Source organism: Lissotriton vulgaris, chromosome 6 (genome assembly GCF_964263255.1).
Source record: "Lissotriton vulgaris chromosome 6, aLisVul1.2, whole genome shotgun sequence".
Classification (NCBI taxonomy): domain Eukaryota; kingdom Metazoa; phylum Chordata; class Amphibia; order Caudata; family Salamandridae; genus Lissotriton; species Lissotriton vulgaris.
Window position 1 is genome coordinate 1,725,268,976 of NC_141694.1, and position 19,756 is coordinate 1,725,288,731.

The 19,756-nt window shown below is 43.5% G+C and overlaps 1 protein-coding gene across 2 annotated transcripts in view; it reads right to left on the minus strand.

Moving 5' to 3' along the window:
• Positions 1–19,756, minus strand: part of TAF1A (TATA-box binding protein associated factor, RNA polymerase I subunit A) — a 394,276-nt gene that overhangs the window by 234,040 nt on the left and 140,480 nt on the right. For both annotated transcript variants that reach the window (XM_086927938.1, XM_086927937.1), the window contains exon 4: positions 5,367–5,480. In XM_086927938.1, coding sequence (XP_086784064.1) covers positions 5,367–5,480 — 114 coding nt within the window. The remainder of the gene's footprint in view (positions 1–5,366; positions 5,481–19,756) is intronic.

A 19,756-nucleotide genomic window follows, 5' to 3' on the forward strand; every position in this document is an offset into this window, starting at 1 on the left:
TAGTGTTGAAAAAAGGAGTACAGGCAGGTAAAAAAATACATGACAGTAATAATGCATATCCTACGATGCAACCCTAACTAGATGTACCTAAGTGTACCTAGCATGTATGTAGGTGTACAGCCAAGAATCCCTCTTGGATAAAGTCAACACCATTACCTGAAGTGAGAGACTGTGGACCCCCGTCTTGGTCTCAAGAAGGACACCCTGCAAGGGATGTCAGACCACTGTGAGCTGGAGTGTCTGCATGCAGAGGTCTCAGCGTCTTGCGTCAGTATGGAAGTCCTTTTTCTCCTCTTCTTGCCTCAACAAAGATGTGGTGTTTATATACCCAAAGTGGTACCCTCGGGGAATCTAACTTGCTGTGTCATGTCAGACTTAAGATAAAGGAAGGAATGACCATCATACATAGTTATTATGCAGGAGATGGTAGTCCTACTGAGTTTCCAAGAATCCTAATGCATAATGAATGAGGCTAGTTTTCAGGGAAAACCCCACGTCCTGTTAGCAGTAGGGTAACTAGGTAAAAGGTCAGTCCCAAGAACAGTTATGTGGTGTAAAGGCCGGGGAAATATAGGTGAAAGGTTAAGTTGTCACCTGAGCCTATATTGGCGTGCATAACATTACTCGACACAGAAAAGGCGTTTGATTCATTAGAGTGGTCTTTTCTATATGCTGCATTACAAAAGCTGGTTATTCCTAAGGGCTTTTCTGATCTCATACGCTTACTTTACACAGACTTCTAGGCTAGGCTCCGGGTCAACGGCAAGCTCACCGGACAATTCCCCTTACCGAGGGGTACCAGGCAAGGATGCCCCATATCGCCGTTATTTTTCATCATAGCCATGAACCATCTTGTGCGCCACCTGCTTGAGCGCCATCTGCAACGTGGGTTAAGATTCCTACGGGGGCCTTTTTTGGCCTTACTGTATGCAGATGGCATTCTACTGTTCGTTAGGGACCCCACTGATAATATCCCTCCTCTTCTCCGTGAGATTGTGTTTTTTTTTTATGGGTTCATTATAATTGGAACGAATTCGAAATTTTCTTGCTAGCAGATGCAACGGAGCCTGCACTGGTGTGACGACCCCCCTCGCAACCTGGGTGTCCTCTTACATCGCACATCATCGGAGGTCATTTGTCTCAATTATGGCCGAGCTATCGACCGCCTATCGACTCCAATTGACAGATGGGTTCAACTTCCACTTTTTATTGCTGGTAGGATTGCCATTATTAAAATGGGAGTATTGCCCCGGTTTCTATATCTCGTTCTTAATATCCCTATTACCTTCACTTCTACATTTTTGATATACTACCGAGCATGCTCACAAGATTGGTTTGGGCCGGCGGCGGGGAGCATATTAAATGGCAAACCTTGACAATGCCCTTTCAACAAAGGGGATTTGGCGTCCTGGATTTTTATTTATATTACCTTGTGGAGCAGGCACATTATGCATATTTTTGATACCACCCAGATGCAACACTACAGTACCTAAAACCTGAATGGTCACAGGCTCATCCCTGTCCTCTTTGCACCATTATCCCACATAGCCTTCCCCAATCACCTACAGAAATACAGACACTTCAAACCACGTATTGGGCATGCGAAAGGTTACGCCGGAATTTTAACGCTGGATTACTTTACTCATCACACTTGCCGCTCCACCCATGGCTAACCCAAACTCTGGAACCATCAACCAAATAGACTCTCACCCGATACGGATTATGCACTGTTGAAGATTTATTTTGCGAGGCTCAGCTATGCACTGCTGCTGTACTAACAGGGAAACAAAATGTGTCTTACAAGGATAAGTTCCTCTTGCATAGAACACAAACATCCATGTACACTGCACTTCACCACAACAGAGCCAGCTGATTTTTTGCCGTTATCTTTTATCATTACATCCCCAGATGGGACTCACCTGATCTCCCGCTTATACAGCTTGGCCCAGATGATCAAACTACTGGTGGGGAATGGGGCACGCACAGCATGGGAAAAGGATTAAGGGGACTCAGTGTCAGATGAGACATTGACATTCTGTTGCAAACAGACCCATTACATCTCTGGTAATTATCAGCAAAAGCTGCTTCATTACAAATACCTACACAGAGCATACATCACAGCAATAGCTGCTCGCAAGAATGGATCCTACTAAACCTCACATTTGCCCCAGGTGTGCAACAGAGCAGGCTGATTTCGCTCATTTGGCATGGAGCTGCCCGCCCATGGACTAGAGTACTGACGAGATTTTCAAGTATCTTGCATTATTGATAGAGTCTGACTTAAGTCCCTCCCCGGTACTTGTCTTATTGGGATACATCAAACCACTGAGTACTGAGATTCGCCGCTTTATCAATATTGCCTTTCTCCTTGCCAAGAGGAAAATTTCTAAACACTGGTGTGTTCCCACTGTCCCCACAATTAAGGCCCGGCTATGGGACCTAATATATTGTTAAACCACTAGTGACATATATGCTACATTGTAACCACCCTCATCCAGATCCAAACATATCTGCCAGCCAATCCGTACTTACTGGTTGCTACACCCAGAGGAGACGGAATGATAGGAAACTAGGTTGAACTGAGATGGGCGTTGTATATCCACCATACTGGCGGGAGCAGGGAATGAGCATAGATCCGTCCACTAATACTTACCTTGGCGTATAGACCCTAGTTATGTCATTGTGTCCCGCTATGCCTCCTTTCTATATTTCTATTTCATTTCCCTGAAACCGGAGTGCCTGGACTGGTCCCATTTCTCTCCCTCTATTGACTCACCAAAATATCGGACATGTGATACCATGAGCAATAACTATGCTGAAGCAGTTTTCTAATCGTACTATTCTTAAATACTTCCTTATGAACGGTACTGTATTGTGAATATATACATGATGTGCTTTCTCCTACATATTGTTTATGTCTGTTTGTAACTGATGAAAATTTCAATAAAAATAATTAAATTTATTCACATTCTCAGGGTTGCTCCTCTACCGGCCCATGTGGCCGGCTGAAGAGTTTCTGCACCATATCCCAGATTTCATAGTGTCTTAGTTTCCAAACTGCAAATTTCACCATTCTGGGAGACTTAAATATACATCTAGACTACCCTACTTGCAGTCAGTCTCAAAATCTGTTAAACAAACTATTTGCAATTTAGCCTGAACAACTAGTCAGGCTCCCCACCCATTGTAAGGGACATATATTGGATCCTATTTTTACTAACCTGCCCAATATAACTGTCAGCAACCCACGACCTGCACATTGGTCAGACCATCTTTTGGTTGAATTTGTGATTAACAAGATAGATAGGACTAAGTCTAACATGCCACAAATTGACCAGGCAGGGTCTAAAATAACCATTCCTCAGTGGATAAAATCTCTTCCGGACTCAGGGCGCTCACAAGATGGTGATATCAACGCTATTTATAAGGCAGTTAAGGACTAGGTCCAATCACCTTTGGAGGCTCAGATCCCAAGAAAAATTTCAAAGTCTCATTATACTAATACAAATGTCACCTGGTTTACACCTGAAATTAGAGAATTAAAGAAACTATGTAAAAGGGAGGAAAGGAATTGGAGACAAAACTTTGATGTAGATAAAAAGGAAATTTATTTAAAAAAAAGCTATGGAAAATTAAAAATATGCTATCAGGAAAGCCAGGTTAACAGACATTGCTGATAGAATCACTCAGTCCCCACAGGTCTCTAGGGAAATCTACAGTAGAGATAATTGATTTCTGAAATCCAAAATAACTGGGGAAGGCTTTATCCCTCCAGAGAATGATGTGAAGAGCATGCTAGCTATTTTGTCAGCAAAGTCAGTTATATCTATGACTCTCTGGGAAATGACTCTAATCAGGAGCTGGTTCAAATCACTAAAGAAGGCTACAACACAGTTAGTTTAGATACTCACACTTTGTCTACATTTCTTCAACTAAATAATAACGCGATTGAGGAAGTAGCAAAGACAGTCAAACCGAGATCCCCCCTAAACCCTGCCTCTATTGATATCCTGCTGTCAGGAGGTGATATTATTCTATTAGCCCTTACTAACCTACATAATCTTTCCTTGGAAATGGGTCAGGTCCCCAGCCGTTGGAAACATGCAGTCAATAGTCCACTGCTGAAGGAGCCCTCCTTGGACCCAGACAAGACAGAAAATTGTAGACCTATATCTCTGCTCCCTGGTGCAAACACGATTTTAGAGAAGGTGGTCAATAGCCAGTTGACCGATTTCCTAGAATCTCATGATCTGTTACATACAACTAAAAAAGGGAATTAGACCAGGATATGGCATTGAGACAGCTCTCCTAGTGGCTACTGACGATCACAGGAGAATACTGGATCAAAGGGGTTCAACTGCGCTCATCCTCTTTGATTTCAGCGCAGCCTTTGACACAGGCTACCACGCGATTCTGCAAAGTAGGCTGGAGGTGCTAGGAATTAAGGATAAAGCACTAAACTGAATGACCTCCTTTTTGGAAAATAGAAGTTTCCAGGTCAGAGAGGGACCCTGCCTGTATGAAGTACATCAGCTTAAATCCGGAGTACCCCAGGGCTCATCTCGGAGCCCTACTCTTATCAAAATATATGGAGTGACCGATCTAGAGATGACCTTCAGTCACACAACACTGGCTACAAACTAAACTGAAAAACAAGGAGGGTAGGCGGTAGGACTAAATTAGCTGTTAATGTCAATACTTTGCTGTTTAACTGTACTGCGGATTGCTAACTGTGGATGTAGAACAATTCAAAGCACATGAGTTTATAAAAGTTTCAATAAGGAGAGCACAAAGCCATGGAATTCCAAAATACAGGAGATCTATGCGTGTACGCAAAGTCAATCAGCTCTCAGTATCTTCTACCCTTTACTAAAAGGGGCAGATGGTGATGAATCAGAGCAGATTGATGCCCTCCTCCCCTACCCCTTTAGCACAGAGTTAGAAGGGCTGGCCTGAGCCCTTGGAGGAACACAAGATTCACCACTTTGTTCTTAATTCTTGGCAAACTGGTTAATGACTGAAACGGGGGAAAATAATGCTGTTACCCCCCACCCCACCCGCCACACTCCCATAAAAGTTACTTTAAACATATGGATAGAGCCATTCAAGCACAACCATATTAACCTACAACTGTATTACAATTGCTTCTTATCCTCTGATAAAATAATACATGCCTTTACAGACTGAACCTTTACACTTGGTGCACATTTTTGAACTAACTGGGCACACAGTTCATCATACAACAATAAAGTGGCACAAGGATGTAAAGAAGGACAACACACACATTGCTACCTAAATTTACTAATTTGTCATCATACAACTAAACACGAGACACAATCTGGCAAATGCATTAGGGTTATACTTACCTTCAAATAATTATTGATTCCTAAACTCTTCATTCTGTCCGCAAACACGTTGATATCTTCAAGCTTGCTTTTTGGGTGATGTAGCAAAATTCCAGTTCCTAGTCTCCAAATCAACTGAAAAAAATAAGAGCATGAATGTTGGAAACACCGAGGCTAGATTTGGAAGGAATCAAAATAAATAATATGGACAAAAGCCTGATGAGGCTCATCAACAATTGCTAAAGGAATACATGAAGTACATCAGCAGCAGTCCATGCAGTAACTGGCTTCCCACTGATTGGTAAAACTTTTTTTTATGCAATGATCTACCTTAGGCGAAGAAGTTAGTTTTGTAATGGCCGAGAGGAGAGTTAACATATAGACCAATGAGTTTGGAAAGAGTCATGAAGACAAGCAAACAACAGTGTGCTGGAGTTGGTTCACACTGCTTCTGAGGTCTGTTGGAACTCTCTGCGCTGGGCTAGTGTAAGGTTTCCACAGTCTGAAGCGGATAGAACAGGGACTATGGAAGAAACCTCCAGGCCTTTGGGTAGAGCCCGATCAAGAAGCAGCAACTCATGTACTGAGAAGGGCAGGAGTGAAGACCGAAAAGAATGACACCTTCATCATTAAAGGCATATTGCGGATGCCCAGGCATACATAACAATTTGATTTGCCACATCCTAAGATTTGCCAGCAGATGAAAGTTGGAACGAATTGATGATAGTCTGGATTATCAAGGAGTAATGTATTTTGCTCCAAAAAAATCTAACCAAGCCCACAAAATAGGCAATTCATTCCATGTATATATTTCGTATGGAAAACTCGAACAAAGCTGCAATGAACAACTGAAAGCAAACATTCAATAACTTTCTAGGCTATAGGGAGGAAATGTGGATGACCCTGAGAGAAATTTTTCATTAACCAACTAGCTTAGCTTGAAATTCCCCCACTTATCCTTCCCCAACGAAAGGCACACAACTTCAACAAACATCTGCAAGATAAGGTTAGTGGTTAAATAAGGAGAACAAGACTTTTACATTATCAACATTATCCGGTTAATGCGGAGGAAGTGGATGGCTCAAAAGTAGTTTCTTTTGCAAAAATAACTTGAGGAACGGGCGAAAAGCTTTCCTATCGTCCTCATTTTTAGGCTGAGCCTAGAGGCAGCACGCATGCGCTGCTCTACGAGGCATTTTGTAATCTGTATGTTGCAATGAAACACACCCACGACAGCCCACTGCTTTTAATAGGCTACTTTGTCTGCCTTTACTAATTTCACATTGTTGGTTGGTGTATCGTACACATTTGTCCCTCCTTGTGGGCTTTCCATTCTGCCCCTGCTACACCGATCCTTACGATTTGGCCCATATGTTCTCTAGACCTGCACTACTTTTCCTTACTGCCCTCTCCGCTGGCTGGCACACGGCTTCTTGTTCTGCTGGCTTCCCTTCTAGAAGCTCGCACACTGCAGCAGGCAAGAGGCTCACCTAGTAGTTATCGGAGCACCTACTGCTCCTTTATATATATTTCTTCTTTTAAAAAGGCACAAGCCTCACTGAGCACTTTAGGCCGCTCTGGTCCTTTGTTGCCTCTCTGGCTCTGCTGGCGCGGCCACTGGAGGAGGGGGCACATAGAGCCAGGGGCCCTGTCTCTTCTTTGTTCTCGGAGATATCATGCAGCTAAAAGCAGCTCCCTTCTCTGTTCTGCTAGTCCCTTCTACAGGCATCAGAAGGAGACATGCTGACTGAGACCCTCTTGGTCACTCAGCGAATTGGTTTCATTTTTGCAACATTTCTTCCGTCAGCTTGTTATATCGTAAATGGATGGAGACCAGGGGGAAGGTAAGATTTTCCTGTTTCCCTTGCTAAGCCATGGGCCGGACAGTGGAGGAGGGGGGAGGAGTAGAGCCGGGTGCTCTCCGGGCTTGTTATTCGCTGACATTGCATTAGAAACAAGAAGAATCTTACCTCCCCCCTTGTCTTCAATCATTTATGAATTAACAGGCTGACAGAAGAAATGTTGCAAAAAATTAAACAGACTCGCTGAGTACCCAAGAGTGTCTTAGCCAGCAGGTCTGCTTCTGATGCTTCTAGAAACTTTTAAGGCAGCTCTAATCACTGTGCCTCCTGCAGCACCCGGAACTTGCACAGTAATGATCTGCTGAGAGCAGGAAGAAGGAGTCATCCACAGAGCACTGTCAGGGAAGCGTAAACAGCAGCTAACAAAAATAAACATTCTTTGTTCAGTGCTAGAAAAAAAAGTAACAATACCATCTCACATAACTTGTAAGCTTTAATCCCTTCACTTGTACTGCACACTGTCTGAACTTCTTTTAAAGGTTCCATCCTGCATTGACCAATTCACCTCCCTTTTCTCTACCAATTGCACCCTAAATGTGACAAAAATGTAATGTAATTTCTTTACCAATTGAATCCTAAATATGAAGTAAATGTAAACATGAAGTCCTTTAACCAGTATTACATGTTTTTTTACTTATAAGGTCGAAAAAGGCGAGACCTATTGGCTATGCCAATGCTTGTTCTATCATTCTGTGAGGGTCAGCGCACAAAGCACACTGATGTCAACAGAAGTAAAGTGAAAGCAGTCAGAGCCATTAGGAGCCAGGGCTTTCACACTAATCTATGCTCAGGGGAGACACAACTCAGCCCAAGAGCACTAATCAACAGAGATGTTTCAGGCAATACATCTCCTTAATCGTCCCCTGTTAGGGAACCACCGCAGGACTAGCCACCAGGTAGGGTGAGTGGTCCCCTTGACCCTGGGCCTAACCCTCATCTCTAAAGAACCACAATAGTATTGTTGCACTACACCTCCCCCTCTCTAATACTTAGACACAAAGGAACCTTTAAAAAACAGAAAACTAACAGGCATTTACCCTGACCCTCTCCACCAATTGGCCCAATAGTCCTACCGTCTTGTGGACCAAAAGCAACCCTGGTCCCAGGGCAAGCAAGAGGAACTTTGCATTATTTTGGGGCTAACTTTGACATATGGGCTGGCTGAGAAAGGGTAAGGAAAATGCTACTTACCAGTATGCATCTGTTCTTGGCATGTAGAGCTGCAGAGTTGTACACTTAGCATTAGATCGCCACCTGCTGTTGGGCTCGGATGATTACATGTTGTTGTTGTCTTGGAAGAAGTCTTTGTAGTCACGAGATAGGTGACTCCTCCCTTGGACGATAGTGCGCATGGGCATCAGCTCCATCCTTAGATTGTTTTTCGCCATGATGGGAAATGATGGAGTTAGTAGAAGTAAATAAAAAGATATCCATGCGTGTGCATCTAAGTAAGATAAAACTGGAACGGATACAGGTCCCGGGGATGTCGGAAGGGCGTGTAAAACTCGGCAGCTCTATATGCCAAGAACAGATGCATACTGGTAAGTAGCATTTTCCGTTCGAGGCATATGAGCTGCAGATTGTACACTTAGCATCGATTGTGCAGTAGTGTCTCCCCTAGCGGTGGTCACCTGTATCCGTTGCAGTAGTTTAATTGAGAGTTTTAAGGACAGCTTGGCCTACTGCAGCTTGCTGCTTGGCTTGCACATCAACACAGTAGTGTTTATTGAAGGTGTGTGTTGTAGACCATGTCGCCACCTTGCATATGTCCTCTAGGGGTATGTTTCCTAAGAAAGCCATAGAGGCTCCTAGTTTGCGTGTGGAGTGCGCTCTAGGAGAAACTGTTAATGTACGTTTCGCTTTTTGATAGCATATTTGTATACATTTTACAATCCGCCTAGCAATTCCACCTTTAGAGATGGGGTTGCCTTTATGAGGTGGAGAGAAAGACACAAACAGGTGTTTTGTTTTTCGAAAAGTCTTAGTTCTATCTATATAGTAGAGAAAAGCTCTTTTTACGTCTAGTGTGTGTAAAGCCCTTTCTGCTACAGAGTCTGGGTTTGGAAGAACACAGGTAACTCTACAGATTGGTTTAAATGAAAAGGAGTAATGACTTTTGGAAGGAATTTTGGATTAGTTCTTAAAACCACTTTATTACGATGTATTGGTAAAAATGGTTCTTGTATTGTGAAAGTTTGTATCTCACTTACTCTTCTAAGAGAGGTAATAGCAATAAGGAAAGCTGTTTTCCACGTGAGAAGTTGCAGTTCACATTTATGTAAAGGCTCAAAAGGGGGTCCCATGAAACGTTTAGGTTCCACACCAGAGAAGGTGGCAACCTGGGTGGAATGATTTTTTTAATCCTTCCATAAAAGCTTTAATTGCAGGTACACTGAAAAGAGACAGATGTTGTCTGTATTGTAAATATGCTGAAATTGCTGCAAGGTGGAGGCGTATAGATGAATTTGCCAAGTTACACCTTTGTAAATGTAAAAGGTAGCAAATGATATTCTGGGTGGAAGCATCCAGAGGATCACTTTGGTTATTGTTAGTAAATGGCAAATCTCTTCCATTTAGCTGCATAGCACGCACTGGTAGTAGGTCTCCTAGCTTCTTTAATGATGTTCATACAGTCTGGTGATAGGTTAAGATAACCAAACTCTAAGACTTCAGGAGCCAAATCGCCAAATTCAGTTGATTTGGGTCTGGATGTCGGATGTCTCCATGGTTCTGCGTTAGCAGGGATGGAGTCAATCGTAACTTTTGGTGTGGAACTAGAGAGAGTTCTAGCAGTGTTGTGTACCACGGTTGGCGTGCCCATGTGGGAGCTACTAGGATTAGTTTGAGAGACTGTTGTCTGAGTTTGCGTACTACTAATGGTATTAGTGGTACTGGCGGAAAAGCATATGCAAATCTGCCTGACCAGTTCATCCATATCGCATTGCCCTTGGACAGCGGGTGTGGAAACCTGGCGGCAAAGGTTGGGCCTTTTGCGTTTTTGTGTGTGGCGAACAGATCTATGTCTGGATAACCCCACTTGTGAAAGAATGGTTGAAGAACCTGCGGATATAGTTCCCATTCGTGAATTTGTTGTGTCTGCCGACTCAACAGATCTGCTGATTGTGAACTCCTGGAAGGTGCTCTGCCAACAGATATATGTTTTATGGAATGGCCCATCTCCAAATGTTCTGTGCGAGCTGGGACAGTTGTAGAGAGTGTGTGTCCCCCCCTATTTTTGTATATAATACATGGCTGTCATATTGTCCGTCCGGATTAAGACCGCTTTGTTTTGTACTTGTATTTGAAATGTTTTGAGTGCTAAGAATATTGCTAGCAGCTCTAGATGGTTGATATGGAACAATTTTTGTTGACTGTTCCATTGTCCTTGAGTTGTATGATGTAGGAGATGGGCTCCCCATCCTGTGAGAGATGCGTCCGCTGTAAGCACTAGCTGTGGAACAGGTTCTAGGAACGGCCGCCCTTTTGTCAAGTTTTTGGTGCTCCACCACTGCAGAGAGCGATGTGCGCCGCTGTCTACCAACACCAGGTCTGTTAGTTGACCATAAAGCATGGTTCCACTGTTGTGCTAGACATTCCTGTAACGGACGCATTTGCAGGCTTTCATATGGTACTATGAAGACGCAAGATGCCATCATGCCTATTAGTCTCATGAACACTCTGGCTTGCAGAGAGTGTTGGTGTTGAAAGGCTGTGACTAAGGCTTGAATGCTCTGTATCCTTGCTGGACTGGGATACGCTAGAGCTGTAGATGTGTTTATTGTAGCCCCTAGATACTGATGTATATGAGAGGGTTGCAGGTACGACTTGGTGTAGTTTATTGTGAACCCTAAGTCGTGCAACGTTTGAATTGTCTGTTGTGTGTGTTGAACACACTGATTGAATGACTTGGTTTTTATGAGCCAATCGTCTAGATAAGGAAAGACATGTATTTGTTGTCTTCTGAGATGTGCTGCTACTACTGTTAGGCACTTTGTGAATCCTCGTGGTGCCGTTGTCACTCCGAATGGGAGGACTTTGAACTGATAGTGTTGTCCTTCCAGTACAAACCTTAGATACTTTCTGTGAGCAGGATGTATAGGAATATGGAAGTAGGCGTCCTTTAGGTCTAGTGTTGTAAGGAAATCGCCTTTTTAGGCAGCAGTGGGAGCACTTGTTGTAAAGTGATCATATGAAAATTATCTGATTGTATGTACTGATTGAGGGGCCTGATGTCGAGAATTGGTCTTAGTGTCCCGTCCTTCTTGGGAATTAGAAAGTACAACGAATAAACCCCTGTTCCTTGTTCTTGTAGAGGAACTATTTGTATTGCGTCTTTTTGTAGAAGTGACAGAACTTCTTGTTTGAGCAGAGTAAGGTGTTCTGTAGACATTGGACGCTGCCTGGGTGTTATGTGTGGAGGGGTTGCTGTAGGTTCTAGGCAGTAGCCATACTGGATAATCTGTCTTACCCACTTGTCTGTTGTTATGGAGTTCCAGACAGGTAGGAATTGTGTTAATCTGCCCCCCACAGGGGTGGAATGCTGTTGGGGAGCAGGGGGAAGTCACTATTTTGTAGTGGAAGAGGTTCAATTATTGTTGTTACTCCGACCTCTTCCCTTGTTGTTATTCCCTCTATATCCTCCTCTAAAATATCCCTTGTTAGAGGATGTTTGTGTGCTAGATTTGAAGGATGTTGTATTGTCTGCCCCAGTTTGTTTGGAGCCTCCTCTGTAAAAAGAGCGACGTAAAGAACTCTTAGCTTGTGTGGACTGTAAGGCCCCCATAGATTTGGCAGTGTCTGTATCCTTCTTCATCTTTTCAAGTGCTGTGTCTACTTCATCAGAATGCATAGTGACCCTATGGTAAATGGCAGCTCTGTTCAACAGGTGACCAAACCCAATGTTATCTTCTGGGGGAGAAGGTTTTGATGGGTATGACTGTGGGTCAGGAATATCTGACACATCCTGTGGGTTTGGGTACTCCCAGTCTGTATCATCTACAAGGTATGGGAAAGGCTAATCTGGGTCTATCCCTCTACCTAAACTATACTCATCGTCATTTTGAGGTGAGTGTGAGGATAAAAGAGGAGAATGTGAAGGAGATACCAGTGGTGAGTTGTTAGGAGGAACTGGTGATGAAGGAGAGGGAAGTACAGGAGAAGAAGGGTGCATAGGAGATGTGGCAGAGTCTTTCTTCTTGGCGGGAACCACAGGTGTGGGTGTTGTATCTGCCTTCCTCTTCTTGTGTGGTGTAGTGGATACATGACCTGTCTTTGGGTCAATGTAGATCTTCTTTTGCAGAGGATCTGGTTGGAAAAGGTCTCCTTCTTTTGTAACCTTTGTCGGCGCCGATTTATTCGGTTCCGGACGAGGTTGCTGTCTGGCTTTAGCCTTAGGAGGTGTTACAATGTCCTTTGGCGTAGTTTTCGGCACCGAAGGTGTTGTTTTCGGTGTCGTAGGCGGTTTCGAGGGCTTGGGCGCATCGGTTTTGGTACCGAAGACGATGGCTTCGGAGTGGAAGCTGGTCTCGTCAGCTTCAAGGCGTCGGACGCTGGCTTCGTACCCTTGTCTTTAGAAGTCGACGGTTTTGGAGTCGAGACTTCTTTCGGTTTCGGTGCAGAGGGAGCTTGTGGGATCGGCACGTGCGGCATGTTCGGTACCGAGCTGCCGGAAGGCTTAGTTCTTTTCTTTGGAGCCAGGCTCGATGGCGGGGCTGTCGAAGTGGTTTTTCGGTCGCGACTGGGCCCTGAAGGCGGACTGTTGACCTTTGCCTTCGATCTGGGTGCTGTGTCTGGTGCAGAGGCAGTAGTACTCAAGCGCTGACCCGATGATATGGAGTCATCGGAGTCGTCTGCCTCTGATACGATCTGGAGATCATCTGAATCTTCTTCGGGAACCAGCGGAACCTCCTCGTCGAAGATATCCACCGGTTCCGGAGCTGATCTCTGCAGGTCGTGTCGATGGGCCCTCCGATCTCGGATGGTTTTCTTGGATCGAAAGGACGCACAGGCTGTACAGCTGGATTCGTCGTGTTCTGGCGATAAGCACAGGTTGCAGACCTCGTGGTGGTCACTGTGTGGAAACTTTGCTCCACACCCGGGGCATCTCTTGAATGGCGTCCTTTCCATGAGGTGTAGGACTCACGGCGTGGATAGGCCCAACGGCCCACGTCGACAACCGGAATCAAGCTGATGGAGTCAAAACGATGTTAGTCGATATCAAAAGTAGTTTGATAAGTTTTTAGGAAGTTTTTTGCACTTCGAAGTGCTTGAAAAGTCTATTTCTAGCCGGAGCGGAAAAAGTTCATCCGAACCCAGTGGCAGAAAAAAACAATCTAAGGATGGAGCCGATGCCCATGCGCACTATCGTCCAAGGGAGGAGTCACCTATCTCGTGACTACAAAGACTTCTTCCAAGACGACAACAACATGCAATCATCCGAGCCCAACACCAGGTGGCGATCTAATGCTAAGTGTACAATCTGCAGCTCATATGCCTCGAACATCACTATTTCCTCTGTGTTACCATGGTTAATGGATGTAATATTAAGGCTCTAGGTCAGCAGGGAATTCTACAACCCTTGGGTTTTGCAGAAAACCTAGAGGTCCAGGGTAATCCATGATGGCGTGGCTTGTGTGGATTTTAGCATGTTTTCCTACCCAGAATGCCCTGCAAATGTGATTGTATGGAAAAAAAAAGAAAATGTTTCCTATATTTGTTTCACAGAAATCTCAAGAACTTCCAGCCAATGGTCAAAGTTTTACCACTCTACAATCTCATATTTCTACTTATTGTAAACATTGCATCTTATATGGAACTAAGTAACATGGTTGGAACCAGTGCTTAATTTGTAACAAAATTATTGCCAGGGCCCTCGTCAGGAGGCCACTGCAGTTTGCACCACCCGCTGTCTCTGCCAGTACTGCCAATGACAGTACAAACACATCCACCAACCACCAAACTCCTAAAAGTATGACAATTCATACTTTTCCTTGCCCCAAAACTAAAAGAATGACTAAGGCGGCAGGAATTAGTAACTTTTGATGTAAATTGTATGAATGAACTACTATTGTTGTGTTCATCTCTATTTATTTATTTTATTTGTTGGGCGTACAAATCATTCCTGAGGTTATCTCTCGCCACTGTGGCCGCCAAAGCAGTTTGCAATGCTATACAAAGATTAGAGGTTAAACAGCCATGTCTTCAGAAGTTTCTTGAAAATAATTTGATCAGGACAAGAGCGGCTGGACATGGGTAGCTGATTCCAGTGATTTGGAACTAGGACATAAAAAGAAACGGTCCCCAAATCTGGCAGTATGGATAAGTTTTTGGCATAGCAGTAGTAGTTAACTGGATCTAAGCTGACATACTGGGAAATAAGGCCGTAGTTTATTTTTCAGATAGCAGGTCCCCTTCTGTGCAGGATTTTAAAAACCAGACACAAACGTTTGAAAAGTTCAAGATTTTTCTATAAGCAATCAGTGAAGGGAGCGCAGTAAAGGTTTGGATGGGGATCGTGGGGAAAGTTTACAGATAAGGCGCGCAGCTGTATTCTGCAACACCTGAATCCTGGAAAAAAGGCCTTTGTTCATTCGGACCATTAGGGAATTTCCATAGTCTAGGCAGCTCACTATCAGCACCTAGACCAGGGTCTTCCTGGTATGCAAAGGTGTCCAATGAAAAACCTTCTTAAGCATTCGCATCAGGCCGAAACAAGTTCCAGAAATGGTTTTAACAGGTTTATTCATAGAAAGATTATTGTTAATAAGACACCCAGGTTTTTGACAAATGTATTTGGTGTCAGGTGATGCAAGTTCGGGTGGCCACCAGTCTGCAGACCAAACTGAATGAGCCTTCCCAAATAGTAGGACCTCCGTCTTACTGCTGTTAAGCTGAAGGAAGTTAGCAGTAATCCATGATGCGATCTTTAACATACAGTCTTTAAATTTGACTTTGGTGATTGCTGGATTAGAATCCATGGTGATGATAAATTGTGTGTCATCAGCATAGGAGATGATGTCAAAACCACATGCTTTTCCAGGGGAGTCATATAGATATTGAAATGGGTGGGACTCAAGATTGACCCCTGTGGCACCCTTTTTCCAGGACCTTGGATTTTGGAAGGGAAGGGTCCATCTGTACTGAGTGGGTGCCATCTGATAAAAAAACATTCCACCCATTGTTGGGCTTTACCGCTGATACCAATCTCCCCCAATCTTGGAGCTAGAAATTGCTGAGAGATGGTATCGAAAGCCACTGATAGATCAAGGTGGATTAGCATGGCTAAAGTCCCATTGTCTAAAGCGAGTTTGATTGTGTCAGTAACCTCCATTAAAGCTGATTCTGTGCTATAAGAGGCACGGCAGCCTGACTGAGAGACTAAATTAGACAAACGTGTGGCAGACCGCTATAAGGGTCAGTATTGGCAATAAATTGCAGGTGCCAAGCACTGGAAACAACCGGCTCAAATTAATCACTGGTTGGAACTGTAACCGTATGAAGCCATCACTTACAAAACATTGACTTCACAAGATCCAAGTTTTAACCAGTTCCTGTCGTGGGTGTTACTCCCAGCCACACAAATGCTTCTTTTTAGCAGAAGATGTGTGGTTACACAGAACAGTAGAACACTTGTTATTATCAATTGAATTTCTCTCGATGTTGAACTTCCAAATGTAAGCCAGTGCACAAAAATGAAGACATTTTGCAAAATACCCTCTAAATCACATTGCAGAATGAGTATCTCCATATTCAGAGTTGAACAAATAACCAATTTCTTTAGTATATTTAGCGCATTCCAACAATGCATATGTTTGCTGGATACACATTTATCCTTCATCAGATTTTCCCAGATTAATAGATGCATAGTTGATTAACAATGAAAAATCATCATAACCTGCAGCTCACTTGTTGGCTCTGGGTATTGCATGTTCTTGGTAAACCAAAAAAATACTACACATCCCAGCAACCAGAACTGTTTTACTATTACTTTTGTAAATTGGCCATCAGGGCAAAACAATTACAGACAAAACCGTTGTTACCCATTTCTATTTTCTACCTAGATATTTTTTTTTTAAACCATTCTTTATTGAGGTTTTTTACAGAGACCCTCCCTCCCCCTTGTTCCCACCCCCATTCCCACTTCCCATCCGGCCACATTTGACAGGTTATTTGAAAGAGAGAAAAAGAAGAGAAAACGAAAACGAGGGAAAAAAAAAAGGAAAAGAAGAACGGAGCACATCTCATTAATACATAGTCAGATATCACCGAGAAATTAGCTCATAATATAGTCACATTAGTTTCAGAATATTAGACATTGCACTTTACACTTAACGATTCGAGGTGTTGCATCCACTGTATAAGGGGATCCCAGATTTCGAGGCCTTTTTTTTCCTTTTCACCCCCTTCCTCCTATATATAGCTATTTCTAAGCTATATGTAGCTAAGAGTCTTGCCCGCCACTGTTGAAAGGTTGGAGGATTTGGATCCAGCCAGCTGGATGCTAAACATATTCTAAAAACAGCCATGGAGATAAAAATGAGTCCCTGTATTTCCTTTGGCCTGAGATCTCTGTCAATGCCTAGCATTATTTCGGCTATTGATATTTCTATTCTTGTGTTCCAGATTCCAGACAGAAATTTAGAGATTTCGCTCTAATGAGGCCTAGTGTGTCGAATGTGGCAAATATATGTATTATATCGGCTTCATGTGATGCACATCTTGGAAACTGGGTACCTTTATTTATTTATTTGGAGAGTTTTATAAAGCGAGAACAAGATCCTAGCGGATATCAGAGTGCTGTACAGACAATAAATGTTACTTATACAAGAAACAGAAATATATAAAATTAAATGTACATAAAATGTAGTAAAAAGCAGCATAGTTCGATTTAGCATCCATAAGTGTCTTGTAGTTGAGAGCGCAAAAGCATCTCATTACAGGGATTCAGTAGACCCTAGTCATGTGTATTGGGCCATGAGGATGGATTTAACTTCCTTTTTGAAAGAAGTAGAGGACGGGTTAAGTCTGGTTTCTGGGGGTAAGGCGTTCCAAATTCTGGGTGCCATCCCAGAGAAGGATTTTTTTTATTTTTTATTTATGAGTTTATATAGCGCTGGAATCGACTCCAACTGGAGTATCTCTGCGCATTGGTACCGAATAAGATTACACCAGATAAGCAGAAGGAGAGGCATGGAACTAGATTTTATTAGTAAAAAGCAAAGTTTTCAGTTGTTTTCTGAATTTTAAGTGATCTGTGCATAGCTTGAGGGCCAGAGGAAGTTTGTTCCACAGTGTGGTCCCTGCAACAGATGGTGCTTTCCCTCCGTGTCTGGTTTTTTTGACACGAGGTACTGCCAACAGAAGATTTTTGCTAGATCTCAGTGATCTGGAGGGAGTATAGAGGGTGAATTTCTGTTCCAGGTAGGTCGGGCCATGTCCATTTAGGCATTTGTGGATAATGCAGCATATCTTAAATTTGGCCCTTTGTTGAATACTCAACCAATGCAGTTTGTCAAGGAGAGGTTTTGATGCTGTTCTGGGAGGGGCATTTAGGACAAGGTGAGCTGCCGTATTCTGGACCACCTGGAGTCTGTCCAGAACTCCTTCATTAGCGGAGAGGATCAATCCGTTGCAATAGTCGATACGACTCAGTATGAGGGCTTGCACTAGGGTTTTTCTAAAAGAATCTGGTAACAGGGGAAAGATTCTGCGCATCATGCAAATGGTGTGAAAGCATGAGCCAGCTACCAGGTTACTATGCTGTTTGAGTGAAAGGTCGTGGTCAAGACTAATCCCCAGGTTTTTGACGACCTGTTTGGGCTCTGGGACAGTACCAAGATCAGACGGCCACCAATCTGGGGTCCACAGTAATTTGGCATCTCCAAACAGCATTACTTCCATCTTGTTGACATTGCACTGTAGATAGTTGGTGGACATCCACTGTGCAACAGCTTTCATGCCAGCGGAGAAGGAGTTTCTTATTTCAGTGGTGAGTTCTTGAAAGGGAAAGAGGAGCTGCGTGTCATCCGCATATGACACAGGGATGAAGCCAAATTTGCGCATCACTCTTGCCAGGGGTGCCATGTAGATGTTAAAGAGTGTTGGGCTCAAACAGGAGCCCTGTGGCACCCCTTTTGTAATTTCTACCTCTGTTGATCGATATTCGCCCATGGTGACAGTCTGGGTGCGATCGGTAAGAAAACTCCTTAGCCAGGCAAGGGCCTTGTTCTTAATCCCTACGTTCGACAACCGGTCAATAAGGATGTTGTGTGACACGGTGTCGAACGCTGCCGACAGATCTAATAACACAAGAATTACCGAGTAGCCTTTGTCCTGGAACATATGCAGGTCGTCAGTAACAGACAGGAGGGTGGACTCTGTACTGTGTTTCGGCCTAAACCCAGATTGAGAGTAGTCTAGGCCGCCAGCTATCTCAATGTAGCTGGATAAGTGACGATTGACATATTTCTCTGCGAGCTTTCCTAAAAATGGTAACAGAGATTGGTCTAAGGTTTGATAGATCGGTCCAGGGAATGGCGGTGTTCTTCCTAATAGGCCTAACTAAGGCCTGTTTCCACTGTTTGGGAACAGAGCCTGTACTCAGGGATAGGTTGATAAGTTTTTCAAAAGAAGGGCATAGAATTTCCAACAAGGTGGGCATGAGTCTTGCTGGGATGATGTCATCAGGACTTCCGCTTTTAATCTGCTTAGTGAGTAGAGACACATCTTTAGGAGTAATAGGGGGAAAGATATCTAAGGTGTGAGGGCCGCTGTTAAACTCTGAATCATGAAAGATGGATGCTGCATTGGTAGTCAACGTATTGTTGGAGTTGACTATTTTTGCAAAGATGATATCTATTTTGTTAGAAAAGAATAGAGATATTTTATCACAAAGTATTTGTGAAGAAATGTCAAAGCTTTCACATGCTGCAGGATTGGTAAAGGACTGTAAGACCTGGTATAAAACCCTAGGGGAATTGTCTGCAGCCGTGATGAGGGAGGTAATATGGGCTTTCCGCGCAGTTCTAATTGCTTTATGGTAGATGGTTAATGCGTCCCAGTAATGTCTCCTGTCAGTTACAAGATGGGTGGTCCTCCATTTCTTTTCTAATTTTCTAGCTATTTGCTTTAGATTCCTGAGCTCTTCAGAGAACCAGATCTCTTGCTTTTTGTCTGGTCGAGGTCTAAATTGTTTTAAGGGGGCTCTCTCATCTATGGCCGTTTTGGTAGCTCTTGTAAATATATCAACTGCTTTGTCAATATCTTCAGGAGTCGTAGAAAAGGGTTGAACAAATTTCCCTGAGAAAGTGGTCTCATTAACTTTGTGCCATTGCCGCCGTACTTTAGGAATGTTGGTAGGTTCAATGATGGTGGTGACAGGATGTGGAGTGTTAAACTCAATGATAAAATGGTCAGTCCAGCTGACTTGTGCGGGGGGCAGACATGTAACACTGGGAAAATTTTAATTATAAGGTCTAGGGTGTGTCCTGCCACGTGTGTTGGGCCCACATTGCGTTGTGCGAGACCTAGTAGTGAGAGATCATTTAAAAA